This window comes from Elgaria multicarinata, chromosome 23, assembly GCF_023053635.1.
Source record: "Elgaria multicarinata webbii isolate HBS135686 ecotype San Diego chromosome 23, rElgMul1.1.pri, whole genome shotgun sequence".
NCBI classification, from domain to species: domain Eukaryota; kingdom Metazoa; phylum Chordata; class Lepidosauria; order Squamata; family Anguidae; genus Elgaria; species Elgaria multicarinata.
Window position 1 is genome coordinate 5,683,282 of NC_086193.1, and position 18,949 is coordinate 5,702,230.

At 43.4% G+C, this 18,949-nt stretch overlaps 1 protein-coding gene across 17 annotated transcripts in view; it reads right to left on the minus strand.

The window, feature by feature from the left end:
* Positions 1-9,979: 9,979 nt before the first annotated feature.
* Positions 9,980-18,949, minus strand: part of TCF3 (transcription factor 3) — a 133,748-nt gene continuing 124,778 nt past the window's right edge. For all 17 annotated transcript variants that reach the window (XM_063147192.1, XM_063147189.1, XM_063147188.1 and 14 more), the window contains exons 19-20: positions 17,896-18,040; positions 9,980-13,746 (exon numbers count right to left, since the gene is read on the minus strand). In XM_063147192.1, the coding sequence (XP_063003262.1) occupies positions 17,898-18,040 (143 nt within the window). In that variant the 3' untranslated portion in view covers positions 9,980-13,746; positions 17,896-17,897. The remainder of the gene's footprint in view (positions 13,747-17,895; positions 18,041-18,949) is intronic.

Consider the following 18,949-nt stretch of genomic DNA (forward strand, 5'->3'; position numbering starts at 1 on the left):
TTTCAACGGAGTTCGAGCTCCGCCCCCTCCGCCTCCGGCTACGCATGCGCCGCGCCGTTACGGGAAGCTGGTGACGTAACCCATCCATGCTTCCCCATAGACTTTTAACAAGTAGACGCGCCACCGCATGAGCTGTTTCCGAGTTTATTTTGGGCGTCATTTCCCCCCTTCTGAGAGCAGAAGAAATGCTCTTGTGTTTATTATTATTATTATTATTATTATTATTATTATTATTATTATTATTATTATTATTATTATTATTAATTTATTAATTTATATAGCACCATCAATATACATGGTGCTGTACAGAGTAAAACAGTAAATAGCAAGACCCTGCCGTATAGGCTTACATTCTAATAAAATCATAATAAAACAATAAGGAGGGGAAGAGAATGCCAACAGGCACAGGGTAGGGTAAACAGTTTTTAAATGGGTGCTGTTGTTTTTATACTGTTTTTTTATGTTTTTGATGTTTTTTAAATTTTGTATGCTTTTAATGTTTACTATTAAAATTAGTAAATTTTAGTAATTAGTAAAATTAGCTGGACAACCCTCTGTCAGGGATGCTTTAGGGTGGATCCCTGCATTGAGCAGGGGGTTGGACTAGATGGCCTTGTAGGACCCTTCCAACTCTGCTGTTCTATGATTCTATGATTTTAAATTGTTGTAAACCGCCCAGAGAGCTTCGGCTGTGGGGCGGTATAGAAATGTAATAAAATAAATAAATAAATAAATAAATAAATCTAAGATTTTTATTTACTTTATTTCTTATTTATTTTATTTCTTATTGCATTTATATCCCCCCTTTCCCCCACCCTCTAAGGAACCCAAGGCGGTGTACATAATCCACCTCTCCATTTTATCCTCACAACCACAGCCCTGTGAGGTAGGGCGACCATATGAAAAGCAGAACAGGGCTCCTGTATCTTTCATAGCTGTATAGGAAAGGGGATTTCAGCAGGTGTCATTGTTATGCGTGCAGCACCTGGTGACATTCCCTCTTTATCCCAACAGTTACAGCTGCAGGAGCCCTGCCCTCTTTTGTATCTGGTCAAGAGGGCAGGGCTCCTGCAGCTTTAACTGTCATGGAGGGCGACCATATGAAAAGCAGGACAGGGCTCCTGTATCTTTCATAGCTGTATAGAAAAGGGGATTTCAGCAGGTGTCATTGTTATGTGTGCAGCACCTGGTGACATTCCCTCTTCATCCCAACAGTTAAAGCTGCAGGAGCCCTGCCCTCTTTTGTATCTGGTCAAGAGGGCAGGGCTCCTGCAGCTTTAACTGTCATGTAGGGCGACCATATGAAAAGGAGGACAGGGCTCCTGTATCTTTCATAGCTGTATAGAAAAGGGGATTTCAGCAGGTGTCATTTGTATATATGGAGAACCTGGTGAAATTCCCTCTTCATCCCAACAGTTAAAGCTACAGTAAACATTAAAAAAGTATACAAAATTTAAAAGCATCAAAAACATAAGAACAACAGTATAAAAACAACAGTCCGGGGGTCCATTAAAAGACTATTATTATTATTATTATTATTATTATTATTATTATTATTATTATTATTAGCATTGTTAAATGCTGTTAATTGCCTGGGAGAAGAGAAAAGTCTTGACTTGGCGCCTGAAAGATAACAGTGTTGGTGCCAGGCGAGCCTCATCGGGGAGATCATTCCACAGTCAGGGGGCCACCACTGAAAAGGCCCTCTGCCTTGTTGCCATCCTCCGAGCTTCCCTCGGAGTAGGCGGTATATAAATGTAATAAACTAATGTGGTTTTAGGATTGTTTATGTATTGATTACATTTATATCCTAACGGTGACTGACCAATAAAGAGATCTTGGGGTTGTAGTGGACAGCTGGATGAAAATGTCAAACCAGTGTGCAGATGCTGTAAAAAACGAAAAGAAATAAAGACGCAAACTCCATGTTATGCATAATTAGGAAAGGAAGTGAGAATAAATGGCTACTAGCCCTGATGGCAATGTGCTACCTCCAGTATCAGAGGCAGTAAGTCTATATACACCAGTTGCTGGGGGACATGGATTTAAGAAATTAAATAAAAATCTTAGATTTCTTTCCCCTCCCCCCCTCTCCTGACATAAACCTACCCGTTTACTGCGCTCAACATCTAAGGTCCTCCTCCGAGTGCCTACTCCGAGGGAAGCTCGGAGGATGGCAACAAGGCAGAGGGCCTTTTCAGTGGTGGCCCCTCAATTCTGGAACGATCTCCCCAATGAGGCTCGCCAGGCGCCAACATTGTTATCTTTTCGGCACCAAGTCAAGACTTTTCTCTTCTCCCAGGCAGTTAACAACATATGCTGAGTTTTTTTTTAACTGACCCCAGAATAGCTGTTTTAAATGCATATTGCTGGTTTTTATGCTTTAAAATTTTTTGTATATTCGTTTTTAATGCCTAGAGAGCTTCGGTTATGGGGCGGTATATAAATGTAATAAATAAATAAATAAATATTTCTGTCTGGGGCATGCTGGGGGTTGAGCACTTATTTCTGGCTAGACATGCATGGAATTGGACCCTAAATCTTTTTGGTTTTGTTTTTAAACCCTCGAAAATATTCTAAAAGTTCACGCAAAATATGATCCAAGTTACAACAAGTATAAACTCCTCCGCTCTTGGTTGCCACCTTTTTTTGTGATGGGAGAATGGAAGAGAAAGTAGGGTGGCCTCCAAAATCAACCCAGAAGGAAGCCTCTGTATGTGAGTCTACAATTAGAAGTCTATGGGCGCCCAGCGCCCACTTTCACTGGCACGCATGCGCATCGCTGGGTTATGTCACTGTCCATTATCTTTCCCCTTGGACCCCATGGCCTTGTCTATTCAGGCTGTCTATCCAGGTGCCTGAAGGAATTTCTGTTTTGATAGGGTGACCCTATGGAAAGGAGGACAGGGCTCCTGTATCTTTAACAGTTTTGTAGAAAAGGGAATTTCAGCAGGTGTCATTTGTATGCAAGCAGCACCTGGTGCAATCCCCTCTTCATCACAACAGTTAAAGCTATATTAGAGTGACCAGATACAAAAGTGAGAACGACTCCTGCACCTTTAACTGTAATGCTGAAGAGGGAATTTCACCAGGTGCTGCATGCATAATAATGGCACCTGCTGAAATTTCTTTTTCTACACAACTATTAAAGATACAGGAGCACTGTCCTCCTTTCCATATGGCCAGCCTAATTTTTTTTTAGAAATCTATCCATTTACTTTATAATCAGTCAGAAGCTCTTTGCCTACAATCTCATATATGGTTGTACTTAGCCGGTGGAATCCTGCCTGCTTTAATTTATTAAAAAAAATAAAAATAAAGCTGGAAATGTTTGTACAGACATTTCATCTGAAATCACCTTTAGGCTTCAGGTTATAACACCAGACATCTGCATTTCTTCATTTAAAATGTTTTTTTTTTAGGTCGCCTTTAAGGGTGCTACCTTCCTATGTCAGAATACAAGATTTAAAAATAATAATCTAAACAATGCAAAACAAATGCACACAGTACACCACAAATAAAATATTGCAATATTTCAATAAAAGCATTGTGTTGTACCCCGCCTCGATCCAGAGGGAGAGGCGGGTAACAAATAAATAATAATAATAATTTAAAAAAACCAGAAAATACCAATAAGAACTTGCAGCGCAACGGCTGTGCTATGAAAAGGCCAATGAGCCAGGCTAACTCTCCTAACCTGATGTGTTCCAGATGTGTAGGACTATACATGCCATCATCCCCAGCCAGGAAGGCACCAGGTTGGGTTCAATGGCAGTGCCCTGCTTGGTGGCTCATGGGTACAGCTTGATGGTCATAGTGGGACTGGATCAAATAGCAAAGCATTGCTATTTTAAAAATAATAAAAACTGGCTAAGTGCTTCACTTTTGAGTAAATTGGAACACAAGCCCACACAGAGAAAATGGTTGCTATTTGATCCATTGTAGTTAAATAATTTGCAATATGAGTCCTAGAAGTTCACCTGCTTAGGGTGACCCTATGAGAAGGAGGACAGGCTGCTGTATCTTTAACAGTTGTATTGAAAAGGGAATTTCAGCAGGTGTCATTTGTATATATGGAGAACCTGGTGAAATTCCCTCTTCATCACAACCGTTAAAGCTGCCCTCTTTTAAATCTGGTCACTCTAGTAGAGCTCCTGCAGCTTTAATGGTTGTGATGAAGAGGGGATTCCACCAGGTTCTCCCTATATACAAATGACACCTGCTGAAATTCCCTTTTTCTATGCAACTGTTAAAGATACAGGAGCCTGGTCCTCCTTTCCATAGGGCCACCCTACGCCTGCTCACATCCATCTATGAGCGTGGCTGCTGAGAGGAGTGACCTCTGATTGCTATAAGCATGAGACACCCTTCCTTAAATGTCTACAGTATCTCCAGTCTGCTTCTGCATCCTGCATCCTTACCTATGTCCCAAATGCAATCCTGCCTATGACCCTTGCTCATCTTCACCCAACTCTGCTACACTTGACGGTTCAACTGTCTTCTGCTCTCTCCAATGACTCAGGCCTTAGTTAGACGTAAGGTTTATCCCGGGGTCGTCCCTGCCTCCTCCTGGGATCCCCTGTGTGTCATTTATTTAATACATTTTTATACCGCCCAATAGCCGAAGTTCTCTGGGCGGTTCCCCAAAATTAAAACCATTAAGAACATAATAAAACATCCATCAATCTAAAAACCCAAATACAAAATACAATATAAAAAGCACAACCAGAATAAAACCACACAGCAGAAATTGATATAGGATTAAAATACAGAATTAAAACAGGAAAGTTTAAATTTAGGTGTTAAAGTACTGAGAAAATAAAAAGGTCTTCAGCTGGCGACGAAAAGAATACAGTGTAGGTGCCAGGTGGACCTCTCTGGGGAGCTCGTTCCGCAGCCAGGGTGCCACAGCAGAGAAGGCCCTGCTCCTGGTAGCCACCTGCCTCTCTTCCTTTGGCAGGGGCTCATGGAGAAAGACCCCTACGGATGATCTTAAGGTCCGGGCAGGTACATATGGGAGGTGGCGTTCCTTCAAATAACCTGGCCCCAAGCAGTTTAGGGCTTTGTATGTTAGTACCAGCACTTTGAATCGGGCCCGGACCTGGACTGGCAGCCAATGAAGTTGTAAAAAGACTGGCATCATGTGAACAGGAATGATCCTGGGATACATGAACAGGGATGATCCCGGGATAAACCTTAGGTCTAGCTAAGGCCTTCTAGACTAGAGCCAATACTGGGTATTGTCTATCTCAGTCTAGCACGTGTTACTGAAATAACAGCATAATTTTCTCCGCCTTGACCCAATTTCCATTGCTCTCCTTTTTCTATTGTCATGTCTTTTAGATTGTAAGCCTGTGGGCAGGGACTGTCAAGAAATACTTTTGTAAGCCGCCGTGAGAGCCTTTTTTGGCTGAATGGTGGCATAAAAATCCTTAAATAAATAAATAAATAAATAAATAAATAAATATTGCATCTCCATTTTTGTCCAGGACGGGGCCATTTCAGCAGATAGACTTTTCTGCGGGAGTTAAGAAGTAATTTTGAGTGGAAACACAATCCCGTTTGGTGTTGTCTCGAACCGGGGGTGGCGAGGTGAGAGAAGGATCTCAATTACACCGTTTCCAAAATGATATAAAGGCTGCTTTACAAATATTAAATTACAAAACCAACCCACACGGCATTTTAAGAGCAGTCAGTGTAATTACATGGCTTGGGACCGCAATACCTGATGGAACGCCTCTCCCGACATGAATCTCCCCGTACACTGCGCTCAACATCTAAGGTTCTCCTCTGAGTGCCTACTCCGAGGGAAGCTCGGAGGATGGCAACAAGGGAGAGGGCCTTTTCGGTGGTGGCCCCCCAATTCTGGAATTATCTCCCCGATGAGGCTCACCTGGCACCAACACTGTTATCTTTTAGAATCATAGAATCATAGAATAGCAGAGTTGGAAGGGGCCTACAAGGCCATCGAGTCCAACCCCCTGCTCAATGCAGGAATCCACCCTAAAGCATCCCTGACAGATGGTTGTCCAGCTGCCTCTTGAAGGCCTCTAGTGTGGGAGAGCCCACAACCTCCCTAGGTAGCTGATTCCACCGTCGCACTGCTCTAACAGTCAGGAAGTTTTTCCTGATGTCCAGCCGGAATCTGGCTTCCTTTAACTTGAGCCCGTTATTCCGTGTCCTGCACTCTGGGAGGATCGAGAAGAGATCCTGGCCCTCCTCTGTGTGACAACCTTTTAAGTCATTGAAGAGTGCTCTCATGTCTCCCCTCAATCTTCTTTTCTCCAGGCTAAACCTGCCCAGTTCTTTCAGTCTCTCTTCATAGGGCTTTGTTTCTAGACCTCTGATCATCCTGGCTGCCCTCTTCTGAACACGCTCCAGCTTGTCTGCGTCCTTCTTGAATTGTCGCCAATTAGGCGCCAATTAGGCGCCAAGTCAAGACTTTTCTCTTCTCCCAGGCATTTAACAACGCTAAGTTTGTTTTTTTAACAGACCCCAGAACTGTTGTTTTTAAGTGGATACTTTTATACTGTTGTTTTTAAATTTTGTATACTTTTTTTTGATGTTTACTGTTTTTAACTTTTGTAAATCGCCCAGGGAGCTTCAGCTATGGGGCGGTATATAAATGTAACAAACAAACAAATAAATAAAAAATATTCTTAATATAATATGACTATTGTAATATCATTGGTCAACGTTTTAAAAAAATAGTTCTGAATATTTCTGGTATGAAGAGGGCCAAAAAATACTTTAACCTTATTAATTTTTTTAATTGTATTTTAGTGGAGTTGTTTTGTCTATACTTTTGTGTATACCTTTGTTTTGTGTATACCTTTACATGTGGTGTAAAGATTGTGTGTTTGTGATGTTTAAAATAATAATAATAATAAAAAAGAAAATTAAAAAAAATAGTTCTGAAGGAAAACTATGCTTTGGGGTATTTTTTATTTGGGGGGCAGAAATGTGAGGGCATGATGCCATTTTGGAATGCGAGCATCTTTGCCTTTTGGAGGGGAGGAAGGCCTCTTAAAAGATGACACCCACTTTTTGTAAGTAAAGTTAATCTTTCTTAAAACTAGCATGTTAATTTAAAACCTTTTAAAAAATTAAGGTTAAGCCTCTGAGCGCTTCCAATTATGGACGAGGCTTTAAGCCTCTGAGAGCTTCCAATTATGGACGAGACCAATTCAAAATTAAAAGCAGCGTTTAATCCCAGGTACAATAATGCATTTTTTAAATAAGTGATCTTTTTCAGTCCTATAGCAAAACACTTTGGATGAAGCAATCCTTTGGCCCCCGATATCATGGGACAGTGGGGATTTCAGCCCCCATGATTGGAAACAGAGCTCCAACCTTCGAAGGCAGAGTTGGAGATCTGACCATCTTGATCCCTGGTGAGACCTCTGAGGCCGGAAAATGAACTTTGGAACGGGTGTGTTCAGGAGAGGCTAGGATATAAGCTGTCCTGAGCCTCTTCCAGCCTCCTTTGCTCTCTCTCTGAAGTGCTAGACGGGCAAAAAGCCCGTCTAGCAAAAAACTCAAAGTGATCCAGAGGACGGGGAGGTGAAGTTGGACTCCACTACTCCTGCTCCAACCCAGGGCACTGTTTGGAGGCTTCCATCTCATGAGGATGCAACCTATAGGACTGTGCCCTTATGCCTGCTTTCAAGCATCCAGTTTGACCATCCACAGATATTTATTGAAGGGATTTTTGGGATTCTTCTTTGGTGGTTGTGTGTCTTATTTTACAGAGGATTATTATTATTATTATTATTATTATTATTATTATTATTATTATTTATATAGCACCATTTGAAGTGTTCCAGATGTGGTTGGACTCCAACACCCATTATCTCGAGGGCCACCAGTTCACCAGACCTGCTGTATTTGAAGGGTCATCCAGTCCAAATCGGATTTAAAGATGAAGAGTCCCAACGGAGGGAGAGAAAGGGCACTTAAGTTGCCCGTCAACAGCTCCTGGACAGCAGACACACAGCATTGTCGTGTTTCTCAGAACACTCCTGCTTTCGATGGGAGGCAAATGACGAAGCTTGCTAAGTAATCCACAAAGCTTTTATTAAGCAACAAACGTCTCTTCTACCTGAAGAGAGTCTAACTTCTTGAAAACCTCCCCCTAGGCAAAACTATGCAAACTAAATGAGACAACTGTCTGTTCAAGAAGAACCAGAAGCCACTTCCAAAACACCCGTAACTTCAGGGAGCCTGGTGCGGAGGCAGGTTCTGGTGTAATCGAATCAACTTTCTCACACCTTCCTTCCGCCCTGTGTGTTTGAGCTTCCGGCGGACCCTAGCATCAGCTAGTTTGTCAGGACGCTCACCTCTGGAAGAAACCTCACTTCCCACCGAGTGTGTAGGATTTGGCCTTGAGGAGATAAGCTCTGGAGGGGGCTGACTCCCAGCTGGGGAATCGCCCGTGAGAGCTTCCTCCCCCACTGGTCCAGGCTGGCTGGTGTCTGGCGCTGCGTCTTCTAGTACTGAATCTGATTCCAATTGATGACCTGAAACACCTTCTCCTGAAACAGGGGCAGTAGGGTTAGACATGACAATCACTCCCCTTCTGTTTTCCCCACTACGGTAAAGAGGTGTTGTATTTCTATTCCGATCAGAGGTGGGCAACACACAGCCCCAGGCCTCTTCTGAAGTCCCTACGCTGCTGTTGAATCGGCGGCGGCAGCAAAACCCCCAAATCAAAACCCCCACCACGACTTTTCTTGCAAATAAGGTACGCAGGGAATACACACTTTGCTTGGAAGCATAATCACGTTCCCGGGAGCAGCGTTTTGCTTCCAAACAAAGCAAATGCTCCAGAAAAATGGCCGCTCTGCCCCCCACCCCCGGCTGCTAAATTTGGCTGCAGATTCAGCAGCAGGGTGTACAGGTGCGGCACCCTGTGTGAGCAACGTGGTGCTCTGACCCCTGAAAGTTGCCTGCCTTATTTAGTAATTTCCAAATTTGCATCCGTGCATAGGAATTAGCAGATGCAACACTGATGCAGATGTGTGTGTGTCTTTTTGACCTCTTTTTATTGGTGATGCGTTAGTGGCCATTCTAGTTTCTTTCCAATTCTTTTATCTTAGAATCACAGAGTAGTAGAGTTGGAAGGGGCCTCTTAAAACTTCGTGTTAGAGCAGTATGACAATGGAACCAGTTACCTAGGGAGGTTGTGGGCTCTTCCACACTAGAAGCCTTCAAGAGGCAGCTGGACAACCATCTGTCAGGGATGCTTTAGGGTGGATTCCTGCATTGAGCAGGGGGTTGGACTCGATGGCCTTGTAGGCCCCTTCCAACTCTACTATTCTATGATTCTATAAGGCCATCGAGTCCAACCCCCTGCTCAATGCAGGAATTCACCCTAAAGCATCCCTGACAGATGGTTGTCCATCTGCATCTTGTATGCCTCTAGTATGGGAGAGCCCACAACCTCCCTAGGTCACTGGTTCCATTGTCGTACTGCTCTAACAGTCAGGATGTTTTTCCTGATGTCCAGCTGGAATCTGGCTTCTTATAACTTGAGCCTGTTATTCCATGTCCTGCACTCCGGGAGAATCGAGAAGAGATCCTGGCCCTCCTCTCTGTGACAACCTTTCAAGTATTTGAAGAGTGCTCTCATGTCTCCCCTCAATCTTCTCTTCTCCAGGCTAAACATGCCCAGTTCTTTCAGTCTCTCTTCATAGGGCTTTCTTATGGCAAGCGATATAATATCTTACGATTTTGTACACGGTCACTTTTGATTTCTTCTTGTGCTTAAATGTCTCCTCCTTTAAAAAGGTACCTTCATTTTGCTGTTGATGTGGTTTGGTCTACCGTGTTGCAATTCAAAAGACAAATTTAACGTGAACAAATAATTTTTAAAACCCAATTTAAAAAAAATCTCTACACTGCAGCAATTCTCACATCATCTATTTTCAAAAACTCGCCCCAGGCGGGGGCAGGAATGAAGCAAAAAGTGAGAAGCAGGTTTAGTACAAGGTAAACCCTTTATTACAACTTTTTCATTGATAGGTATACAACATCTGAAAGACAGATACGGGGAGGGGAGAAAAAAAAGGTAATATTGTTATAAAATGTCACATTTATTGCTACATTACTGTTATATACAGGACAGTTCTCAAAATTCTACTTTTAAAAAAGTTAAGGATTATTTAAAAATTCCAAATAATCCAGCCAGCGGGTTTTCTTCTTCTTGACACTTGTATAAAATTATTATTTTTCTTAAAAAATGAACACAATCCATATTTTGAGGCACTCGGAAACACAATTTTAACCCCCGTGTTCCCCCTATCCCAGAAATTGTGATTCAGCTCCAAAAATGTTTTTTTTTTCCTTCTATCCTGCCCCCGTTCCCTCCCCAAAATACTTTTTTCCTTTTTCCATTTTTTTTTTATTGGGGTTAGGCATATATTTATATATATATATATTTATACTATATATATATCTTTAAAAACTATAATGTGTATCTGATTTAATAACAAGGATCTCAGCCCGTTACGTACAGCTGGATTTACATGTAGGCAGCAAAACACCAAGGCCCATATCCAAATACAGTTAGACATGACTTAAAACCCCACTCAGAGCAAAAGGACTTTATGGTGCCTCATTCGTTTCCATGAGACACACAGCCATGGCTAACTGTAGCTGAATTGGGGCCTCCCCCCCAAAAAGCAAGGACCCATTTTTAATTTTTTTTTATATAAAAAAGCCCCAATAACAAAAAGAACCCTCAAAACAATCTAAAAGGGCTGAAAAATACACAGCCCTCCCCGCCCCTCCTAAAAAAATATATCTTAACAGGAATCAAGTTACATTTTGTTCTCTGCAGTGCTTGAACCCCTATATTTTTTAAACAAAAAAGTAAAATTTCCGCCTGACGCTGTTTCCCCTAAGACTTTTTTTTTTTTGCTGGTTGTCCCTTCTTGTCTCCTAACCCCCCCCAACCCCCTCCCCCCTCCCCAACAAAAATAAATATCCCAAGATTCTTTGGGATAGATCTATATTACAAACTTAAAACTGGTTTCAAACCCGTTTTTAGCTATTACGGCTACCAAATGCAGGAATTCCGGGAATTGTAGCTCTAAGAAGAAGGGTCCTTTAGGTAGGATAAAGGGGACCCTTGCAAGGAATTCCTGGTACCCTCATGACACTGCAGGATTCCTTTAGATAAACCGGTTTGAAACTGGCTTAGAGTTTGTAGTGTAGATACACCCCGTAGAAAGGCGAGCTTCCCCTTCGACAGAACAGAAATACTTTCAAACAATGAAACAAAACCGAAAGAGCAAAAAGAACAACCAAAGAATGACTTTAAAAAGAAAAGGGAGAGAAAATAAAAGAAACTTGTTTTGAGCTGGTGGCCTGGGAAGAGATTTGGGTAGATCTGGCACTAAATGGAAGTCGTGACATGTTCTGCTTTGCAGAGATATTCAGCCGGGGTGGTGATGGGGCGGGTGAGTTCTCGCATCCACAGGAGAGCGGACACCCTGCCCTCTGCACGCTCAGTCCTCGCAAAGCTGCTTGTAACCCAGGTTGAACCACGTGGCGGTTTTCCAAACCAGTCTGTGCAGCGAAAGGAAGGGATGGAACAAGGCCAGGGGCGGGCAGTGCGTAGGGTTTTCTTCCTCTTCCTTCCTTCAGGAACTTCCCCCAGGGGCAACATGGAGACAAATGCCCACATCCCAACAGTCAGAGAATAAAAACTCTGCAACGGAGCAAGACAACCGATGGGGGCAACTTGGCTACCTCTGGCCAGTCCCCCTTTGGAAAGGAGGCACCGGCCCTCTTCTCCTTTTCACAGCCGGACCAAGGCTGCCACAAGGCAAGAATTCCACAGGATCCACAGGAAAAAGTCCTCCAGGTGCCACCCCGTGCCCTGGGCTTGTCTTCTGGCGTTCAAGGAAGCATAAGCTGGAATGGAGTTAACGGTGGAACACGCAGCATCATTCTCCCACGTCCTCCTCTCCTCCACCTGTGAAAGCCGACGCTCCGAGGTTTGCAACCTCACCTTTGGAGGTTTCATCACCCCACCCCCCGGAGCGAGCCCCGAATCTCTGGCCCTGAGAGGCCAAAGTTGCAGAGTTACACAGCCCAAGTCGGCCACGTGGAGGGGCGAGAGACCGTGTGGGTTAACTGCCCCCACCCCACCCCAAAAACGATGTGGGCACAGCCTTATCGTGACATATCTGGAAGTAGAGGGACGTGACGATTCTCCTTGTTTCTGTCCACCCTGAGCGGGGACGCTCTCCCTGAATGTCATTCAGGGACAGGACAGTTTGACCACCCTGCCGCGGGGAGTTGCGTTATCTAAACAGGAGCTTCGCAACGATGGCACAGCACCCATCTTCTTTGGGAGGTGCATGCATCACAACCGAAACCCCCCTCCAGCGCTGGGACTCTCCACGCCCCTCTTTTGTTCTTCTTTTCTCCCAAGGGGTCTTTGTTCCGTCTACAACCCGGCAGCCGTCGCTCCAAACCTTTCGCTCTTGTTCCGCATCTGTTCGCATCAGATGCTGCTTTTTTTTTTTTTAAAAAAAAAAGGTGAGTTGTTTTCCGTCTGCAACACACTTCTGAGCACGTCCAAGTCCCTGCCACCTTGCGCTTTTGAGTCCGCGTTCCCCAGTATCCCGACGTGTCTATTTCACAGACATGATCCTCTTCGGTTGGGACGCCCCCGCAAAAAGGAACCAAACCTATTTCTGCTGGTCGTTTGTTCACCTCCCATTCAATTGGGACCGCAAGTATTTGGATAGGGGGAGACGGGTGGGTAGGACAAAATATAAGACTTTCAAGAATCACTACTGGGCGCACCTTTTGAGATGAAAAGGCAAAAGAACCAATGAGGGGTTCCTTTTGTTGCCTACCGCCACCCTTCCAATATTCAAAGTGGCCGAAAGGAAAAGAGATCATATCAACACATCCTGATTTATCATGGAAGTTACTAGCCAAGTGAAGGCGTTTATTAGCCGGCCTAGCTAAACTCATGTCATCGGCTTAAACACACCCCACTGCTCTCTTCTTTCGTTTTTAAACACCCAGTCTCTTAATCCGAACTTTTAATATTTCTGATTGACCTTATTTAAAAAATAATATGCAACATTAACTATAGAAACAGCAGCAGGGAAAAAAAAGCAAAAGGGGGGGGGAATCAAGTCTCTATCTTTCTCTTTACACGTTTTTTTTTCGTTGTTGCTTACAAAACATATATGCAAAAGAAGCTTTTTTAAAAAAAAAAACCAAAAAAAAAAAAAAAAAAAACCCCAAAAAAGGCATTATACTATGTTTGTTCTACATTAAAAAAAAAAAAAAATCGTAACTAATGTTCTTCTCGTTTTTCGTTTTGTGTTTTTTTTAAAAAAAAGAAAAGAAAAACGCGTAGGCACAATTTCTTCTGCTGGCCTTTTGTGAACGCAAGCCACTTGTAATGTCACACCCAACCCCACCCCATCCCGCTCGGTAACTGAACAATATGCATTAACAGTTCCAGAATATACATTTAAGGCAATCTTTGTAGTTGGAGTTTGTTTGATAAAGTTGTTGCTTTTCCTTTACGTTCGAGGAGCACACTGAACTTCCATTGCCGTGCGTCGGTATTTAAACAGGACTACAGTTTCTGGTGCAGACACGCGGCGGGTGTGTGTGTTTGTGTGTGTGTGAGTGTGTGTGTGTGTGTGTGTGATGAAACGGCCTTTCCTTCTTCCTACAGACGTCTGCTTCCAGGTGAAGAAAAGAAATTGTCTATGAAGAGACAAGGAGGGGAATAAGTTCAGATATCTATCTATATATGCACTTACATATATGTGTTTTATTTTATTTATTTATTTATTTATTTATTTATTTATTTATTTATTACATTTCTATACCGCCCCATAGCCGGAGCTCTCTGGGCGGTTCACAAAAATTAAAAACATTCAAAGTATAAAACAACAGTTTTACTGCTTCTCTTCCCATTTTTTTTTCTCCAGGGTGCAACTTGGCACCCAATGAGCAAGCAGATAAAAGACATTTTTTAAATTAGTCATATGGATTTTAGTCAATGGTGTGACAGACAGAAGGAAGTCCTTCTTCTCACAGCGCATAGTTAAACGATGGAACTCACTACCACAGGATGTGGTGATGGCCACCAATCTGGATGGCTTCAAAAGGGGGTTGGAGAAATTCCTTATTTCATAGAATCATAGAATCATAGAATAGCAGAGTTGGAAGGGGCCTACAAGGCCATCGAGTCCAACCCCCTGCTCAATGCAGGAATCCACCCTAAAGCATCCCTGACAGAGGGTTGTCCAGCTGCCTCTTGAATGCCTCTAGTGTGGGAGAGCCCACAACCTCCCTAGGTAGCTGATTCCACCGTCGCACTGCTCTAACAGTCAGGAAGTTTTTCCTGATGTCCAGCCGGAATCTGGCTTCCTTTAACTTGAGCCCGTTATTCCGTGTCCTGCACTCTGGGAGGATCGAGAAGAGATCCTGGCCCTCCTCTGTGTGACAACCTTTTAAGTATTTGAAGAGTGCTATCATGTCTCCCCTCAATCTTCTCTTCTCCAGGCTAAACATGCCCAGTTCTTTCAGTCTCTCTTCATAGGGCTTTGTTTCTAGACCTCTGATCATCCTCGTTGCCCTCTTCTGAACACGCTCTAGCTTGTCTGCGTCCTTCTTGAATTGTGGAGCCCAGAACTGGACGCAATACTCTAGATGAGGCCTAACCAGGGCCGAATAGAGAGGAACCAGTACCTCACGTGATTTGGAAGCTATACTTCTATTAATGCAGCCCAAAATAGCATTTGCCTTTCTTGCAGCCATATCGCACTGTTGGCTCATATTCAGCTTGTGAGCTTTATTAATTACATTTCTATACCGCCCCATAGCCGGAGCTCTCTGGGCGGTTCACAAAAATTAAAAACATTCAAAGTATAAAACAACAGTTTTATTGCTTCTCTTCCCATTTTTTTTTCTCCAGGGTGCAACTTGGCACCCAATGAGGAAGCAGATAAAAGACATTTTTTAAATTAGTCATATGGATTTTAGTCAATGGTGTGACAGACAGAAGGAAGTCCTTCTTCTCACAGCGCATAGTTAAACTATGGAACTCACTACCACAGGATGTGGTGATGGCCACCAATCTGGATGGCTTCAAAAGGGGGTTGGATAAATTCCTTATTTATTAATTACATTTCTATACCGCCCCATAGCCGGAGCTCTCTGGGCGGTTCACAAAAATTAAAAACATTCAAAGTATAAAACAACAGTATAAAACCATCATATAAAATACAATCTGAAAGCTCAACCAGATAAAAACAGCAGCAATGCAAAATTACAGATTTAAAACACCAAGTTAAAATGTATTTATAGACTGTTCAAATGCTGGGAGAATAAAAAGGTCTTCACTTGGCGTCTGAAAGCATATAATGTAGGTGCCAAGCGAACCGCCTTAGGGAGCTCATTCCACAGCCGGGATGCCACAGCAGAGAAGGCCCTGCTCCTGGTAGCCCCCTGCCTCACTTCCTTTGGCAGGGGCTCGCGGAGAAGGACCCTGAGGATGACCTTAGGGTCCAGGCAGGTTCATATGGAAGGAGGCGTTCCTTCAGATAGCCCATGTACTACACATGACCCATGTTTAAAGTTGTCTTTAAGACTGGCTTACTACATAAAACATCGCTGGCAAGGGCATATCACTGAACGCAAATGCCCGGAACCTCCCCTAGAGAGGTTGTGGTCTCTCCCAACACTAATTTCATTTCGACGCCAAGTAAAAACATGGCTTTTTAACAAAGCCTTTGATGGTTAAACTCACTGGCACATTGTTTTAACTGCCTTTAAATTATATATTGTTTTAACTTGGTTCATGGTTTAATTTGTTTTTAACTGTGCATATTTATTATTTTATACTGTATGCTTTTATCTGTACGCCGCTCTGAGAGCTTAATGATATAGGGCAAGATATAAACGTTTATAATAATAATAATAATAATAATAATAATAATAATAATAATAATAGCAGCATTCAAGAGGCAGCTGGACAACCATCTGTCAGGGATGCTTTAGGGTGGATTCCGATGTCATATTCTATGTCTTATTCAGGATATAAGTAAAACAGCAACAGACGTTTCAGGAACCACAAATCTTCATAGACTCATAGAATAGTCAAGTTGGAAGGGGCCTCTAAGGCCATCGAGTCCAACCCGTACCCCCCCTCAGTGCAGGAATCCACCTCAAAGCATCCCTGACAGATGGCTGTCCAGCTGCCTCTTGAATGTGCCTAGTGTGGGAGAGCCCACAACCTCCCTAGGTGATAGGTTCCATTGCCGTACTGCTCTAACAGTCGGGATGTTTTTCCTGTTTTGTCACACTGCTCTAACAGTCAGGAAGTTTTTCCTGCTGTTCAACCGGAATCTGGCTTCCTGTAGCTTGAGCCCATTATTCCGTGTCCTGCACTCTGGGAGGATCGAGAAGAGATCCTGGCCCTCCTCTGTCAGTCTTAACAAAACCAATTGGAACTGGTTGCAAAGCAGTTCAGTTCAGACAATTGTCGGGAGGGAGATATGGCTGGAGCAGGGGGTCAGAAGGGTTACAGATGCTTATACGCTGTTCCCCTTCCAACCACACTCCCTTCTCTAGCTTTCATGTACCTGGAAGCCCATCTACTGGGCCCTCCTGTCTTGTAGTGCTATTCAATGCCAGGTTGGTCTGCTGGATATAGAAACAACTTAACACCACATGGTCTTAACCTGGGACATAACACCTGGCGTCACTCATCCACGGGATATGCCACGCCTTGGAATATTCCATCTTTGCTGTTCTATAACTCCCCCTTGGTTATGGGGCGCTTTGTAGCTGGAGAAAGTGGAAGCCAAAACATTTTGCTTTAGGATTTTAATAGATGTCTAAGTGATTAACTGTATTTTTCTGGCTTCAGGAATAAACTTATCTGAAATGAAGTTTGCTGCTTTAAATAGTGGCCCCGTTCAGAAGACACGTTAAACCATGGCTTTAACCATGGTGAATAAAGCAAAAAGCCTTATTCACCGTGGTTAAAGTAGGGTGACCCTATGAAAAGGAGGACAGGGCTCCTGTATCTTTAACAGTTGCATAGAACAGGGAATTTCAGCAGGTGTTATATGTATAAATGGAGAATCTGGTGAAATTCCCTCTTCATCACCACAGTTAAAGCTGCAGGAGCTATACTAGAGTGACCAGATTTAAAAGCGGGCAGGGCACCTGCAGCTTTAACTGTTGTGATGAAGAGAAAATTTCACCAGGTTCCCCATATATACAAATGACACTTGCTGAAATTCCCTTTTCAATACAACTGTTAAAGATACAGGAGCCCTGTCCTCCTTTTCATAGGGTCACCCTAGTTAAAGCCATGGTTTAAGGTGTCTTCTGAACATGGCCTGGCTTTCTGGCTTAACCAGCATGGTTAAAGCCATGGTTTAAGGTGTCTTCTGAACACGGCCTGGCTTTCTGGCTTAACCAGCATGGTTAAAGCCATGGTTTAAGGTGTCTTCTGAAGGGGCGCAATGTGTGTGCGTGCGCGCGCCTATCTATCAGTCTGCCTGTCTATCTGCTTTAGGCTAGGTGAGACTCAGACTGTGGTCAGTTATGACTTCATCGTCCAGGCATCAACCACAGGAATGTCATGGAACACCACCTTCTCCCGAACAAGTCTGCCCATGTATTAAGATCAGATTCGGGGGTTGTTTTATGCCCCCCTTAGCATCAGAGTACCGGGGCCTTCTCTGTGGTGGCACTCCAATGTCCGGATTTCCTGCCTCTCGCACCAACATATCAACCATTAGCTGCTTCAGGAACTAGCTGCTAGACACTTCTGTCACTGCTGTGCAGGAGCTCAACGTTCTGAGGAAACCCCCAACAGGGCCCCAGAGACGGTACCTTTACATATGTCCCACGGGGTTGTGCCCGTCTCCGAGACCTGGATGAGATGCCGAAAGCGCCATCTGGGGGTCTCCCACCACACCAGACACTTTCTCCTCTTCGCGCCGTTTCAAGCAGGCTGCCTTGGGGTTTAGATTACGTTCTGAGGAAACGGGAAAAGACACACGCCATGGGAAGGAGGAGAAACCCACGTCGGGCAAGTCCCTTGCAAAAGCCCCCCCCTTCCCCTTTCCCAAGAAGCACGAGAGAGAAAAACAGAGAGAAGGAAGAGATGCAGGCTATGGAAGCATGAGACGTGTCCCAGTAAGGGGGAAGAGAAATCGATTCCTTTTGGTTTGAAGAGGAAAACAGTTCAGAGAGAGATTCCGACCCCCACCCGCCTGGCCTTAAACGTCTGGACTTAAGGGATATGGTTCAATTTCCTATATTAAACAAGAAATATCCAACAACTGTTGTTCAATAAATATGTATTTACACACTAATCGGTGAATATCACAACTCCAAACCATAGTCCAATTTACAGACAATAACGGACGGTCAAGATTGCAGATATAAATGTACAATCAAAGTGCGTGTCAATCAAATCCATAATGAATCATAATACAGTCCAAATGAACATAGCAGCGACACAACCATATCCATCAACAATCAAAACGGTCATTCCGGATTGTGAGTTCCGTTTCAATATAAATCTTCTTCAGTGGTATAGCACTGTTTGTCGCTTCAAACAGTCCCTGGGGGGCGCGGTGCTGTAACCGCATGGGGTGGGGACAAAAGAGAACCCCTTGTTCAAAAGACGGACTATTTATTTATTTATTTATTTATGTATGTATGTATTTAAAACCATGAAGAGTATTAAAACCATGAAGAGCATAAAAACAACCACCTCTCTATGGACTGTGTTTGGGAGTTGTGATATTCACTGATGAGTGTGTAAAATACATATTATTGAACAATTGCTGGATACTTCTTGTTAATGTAGGCAATTGAACCGTATCCCTTAGGTCCTTTTTCTTACCGACTCTACATGAAGGCTACTCCTCTTTTTTCA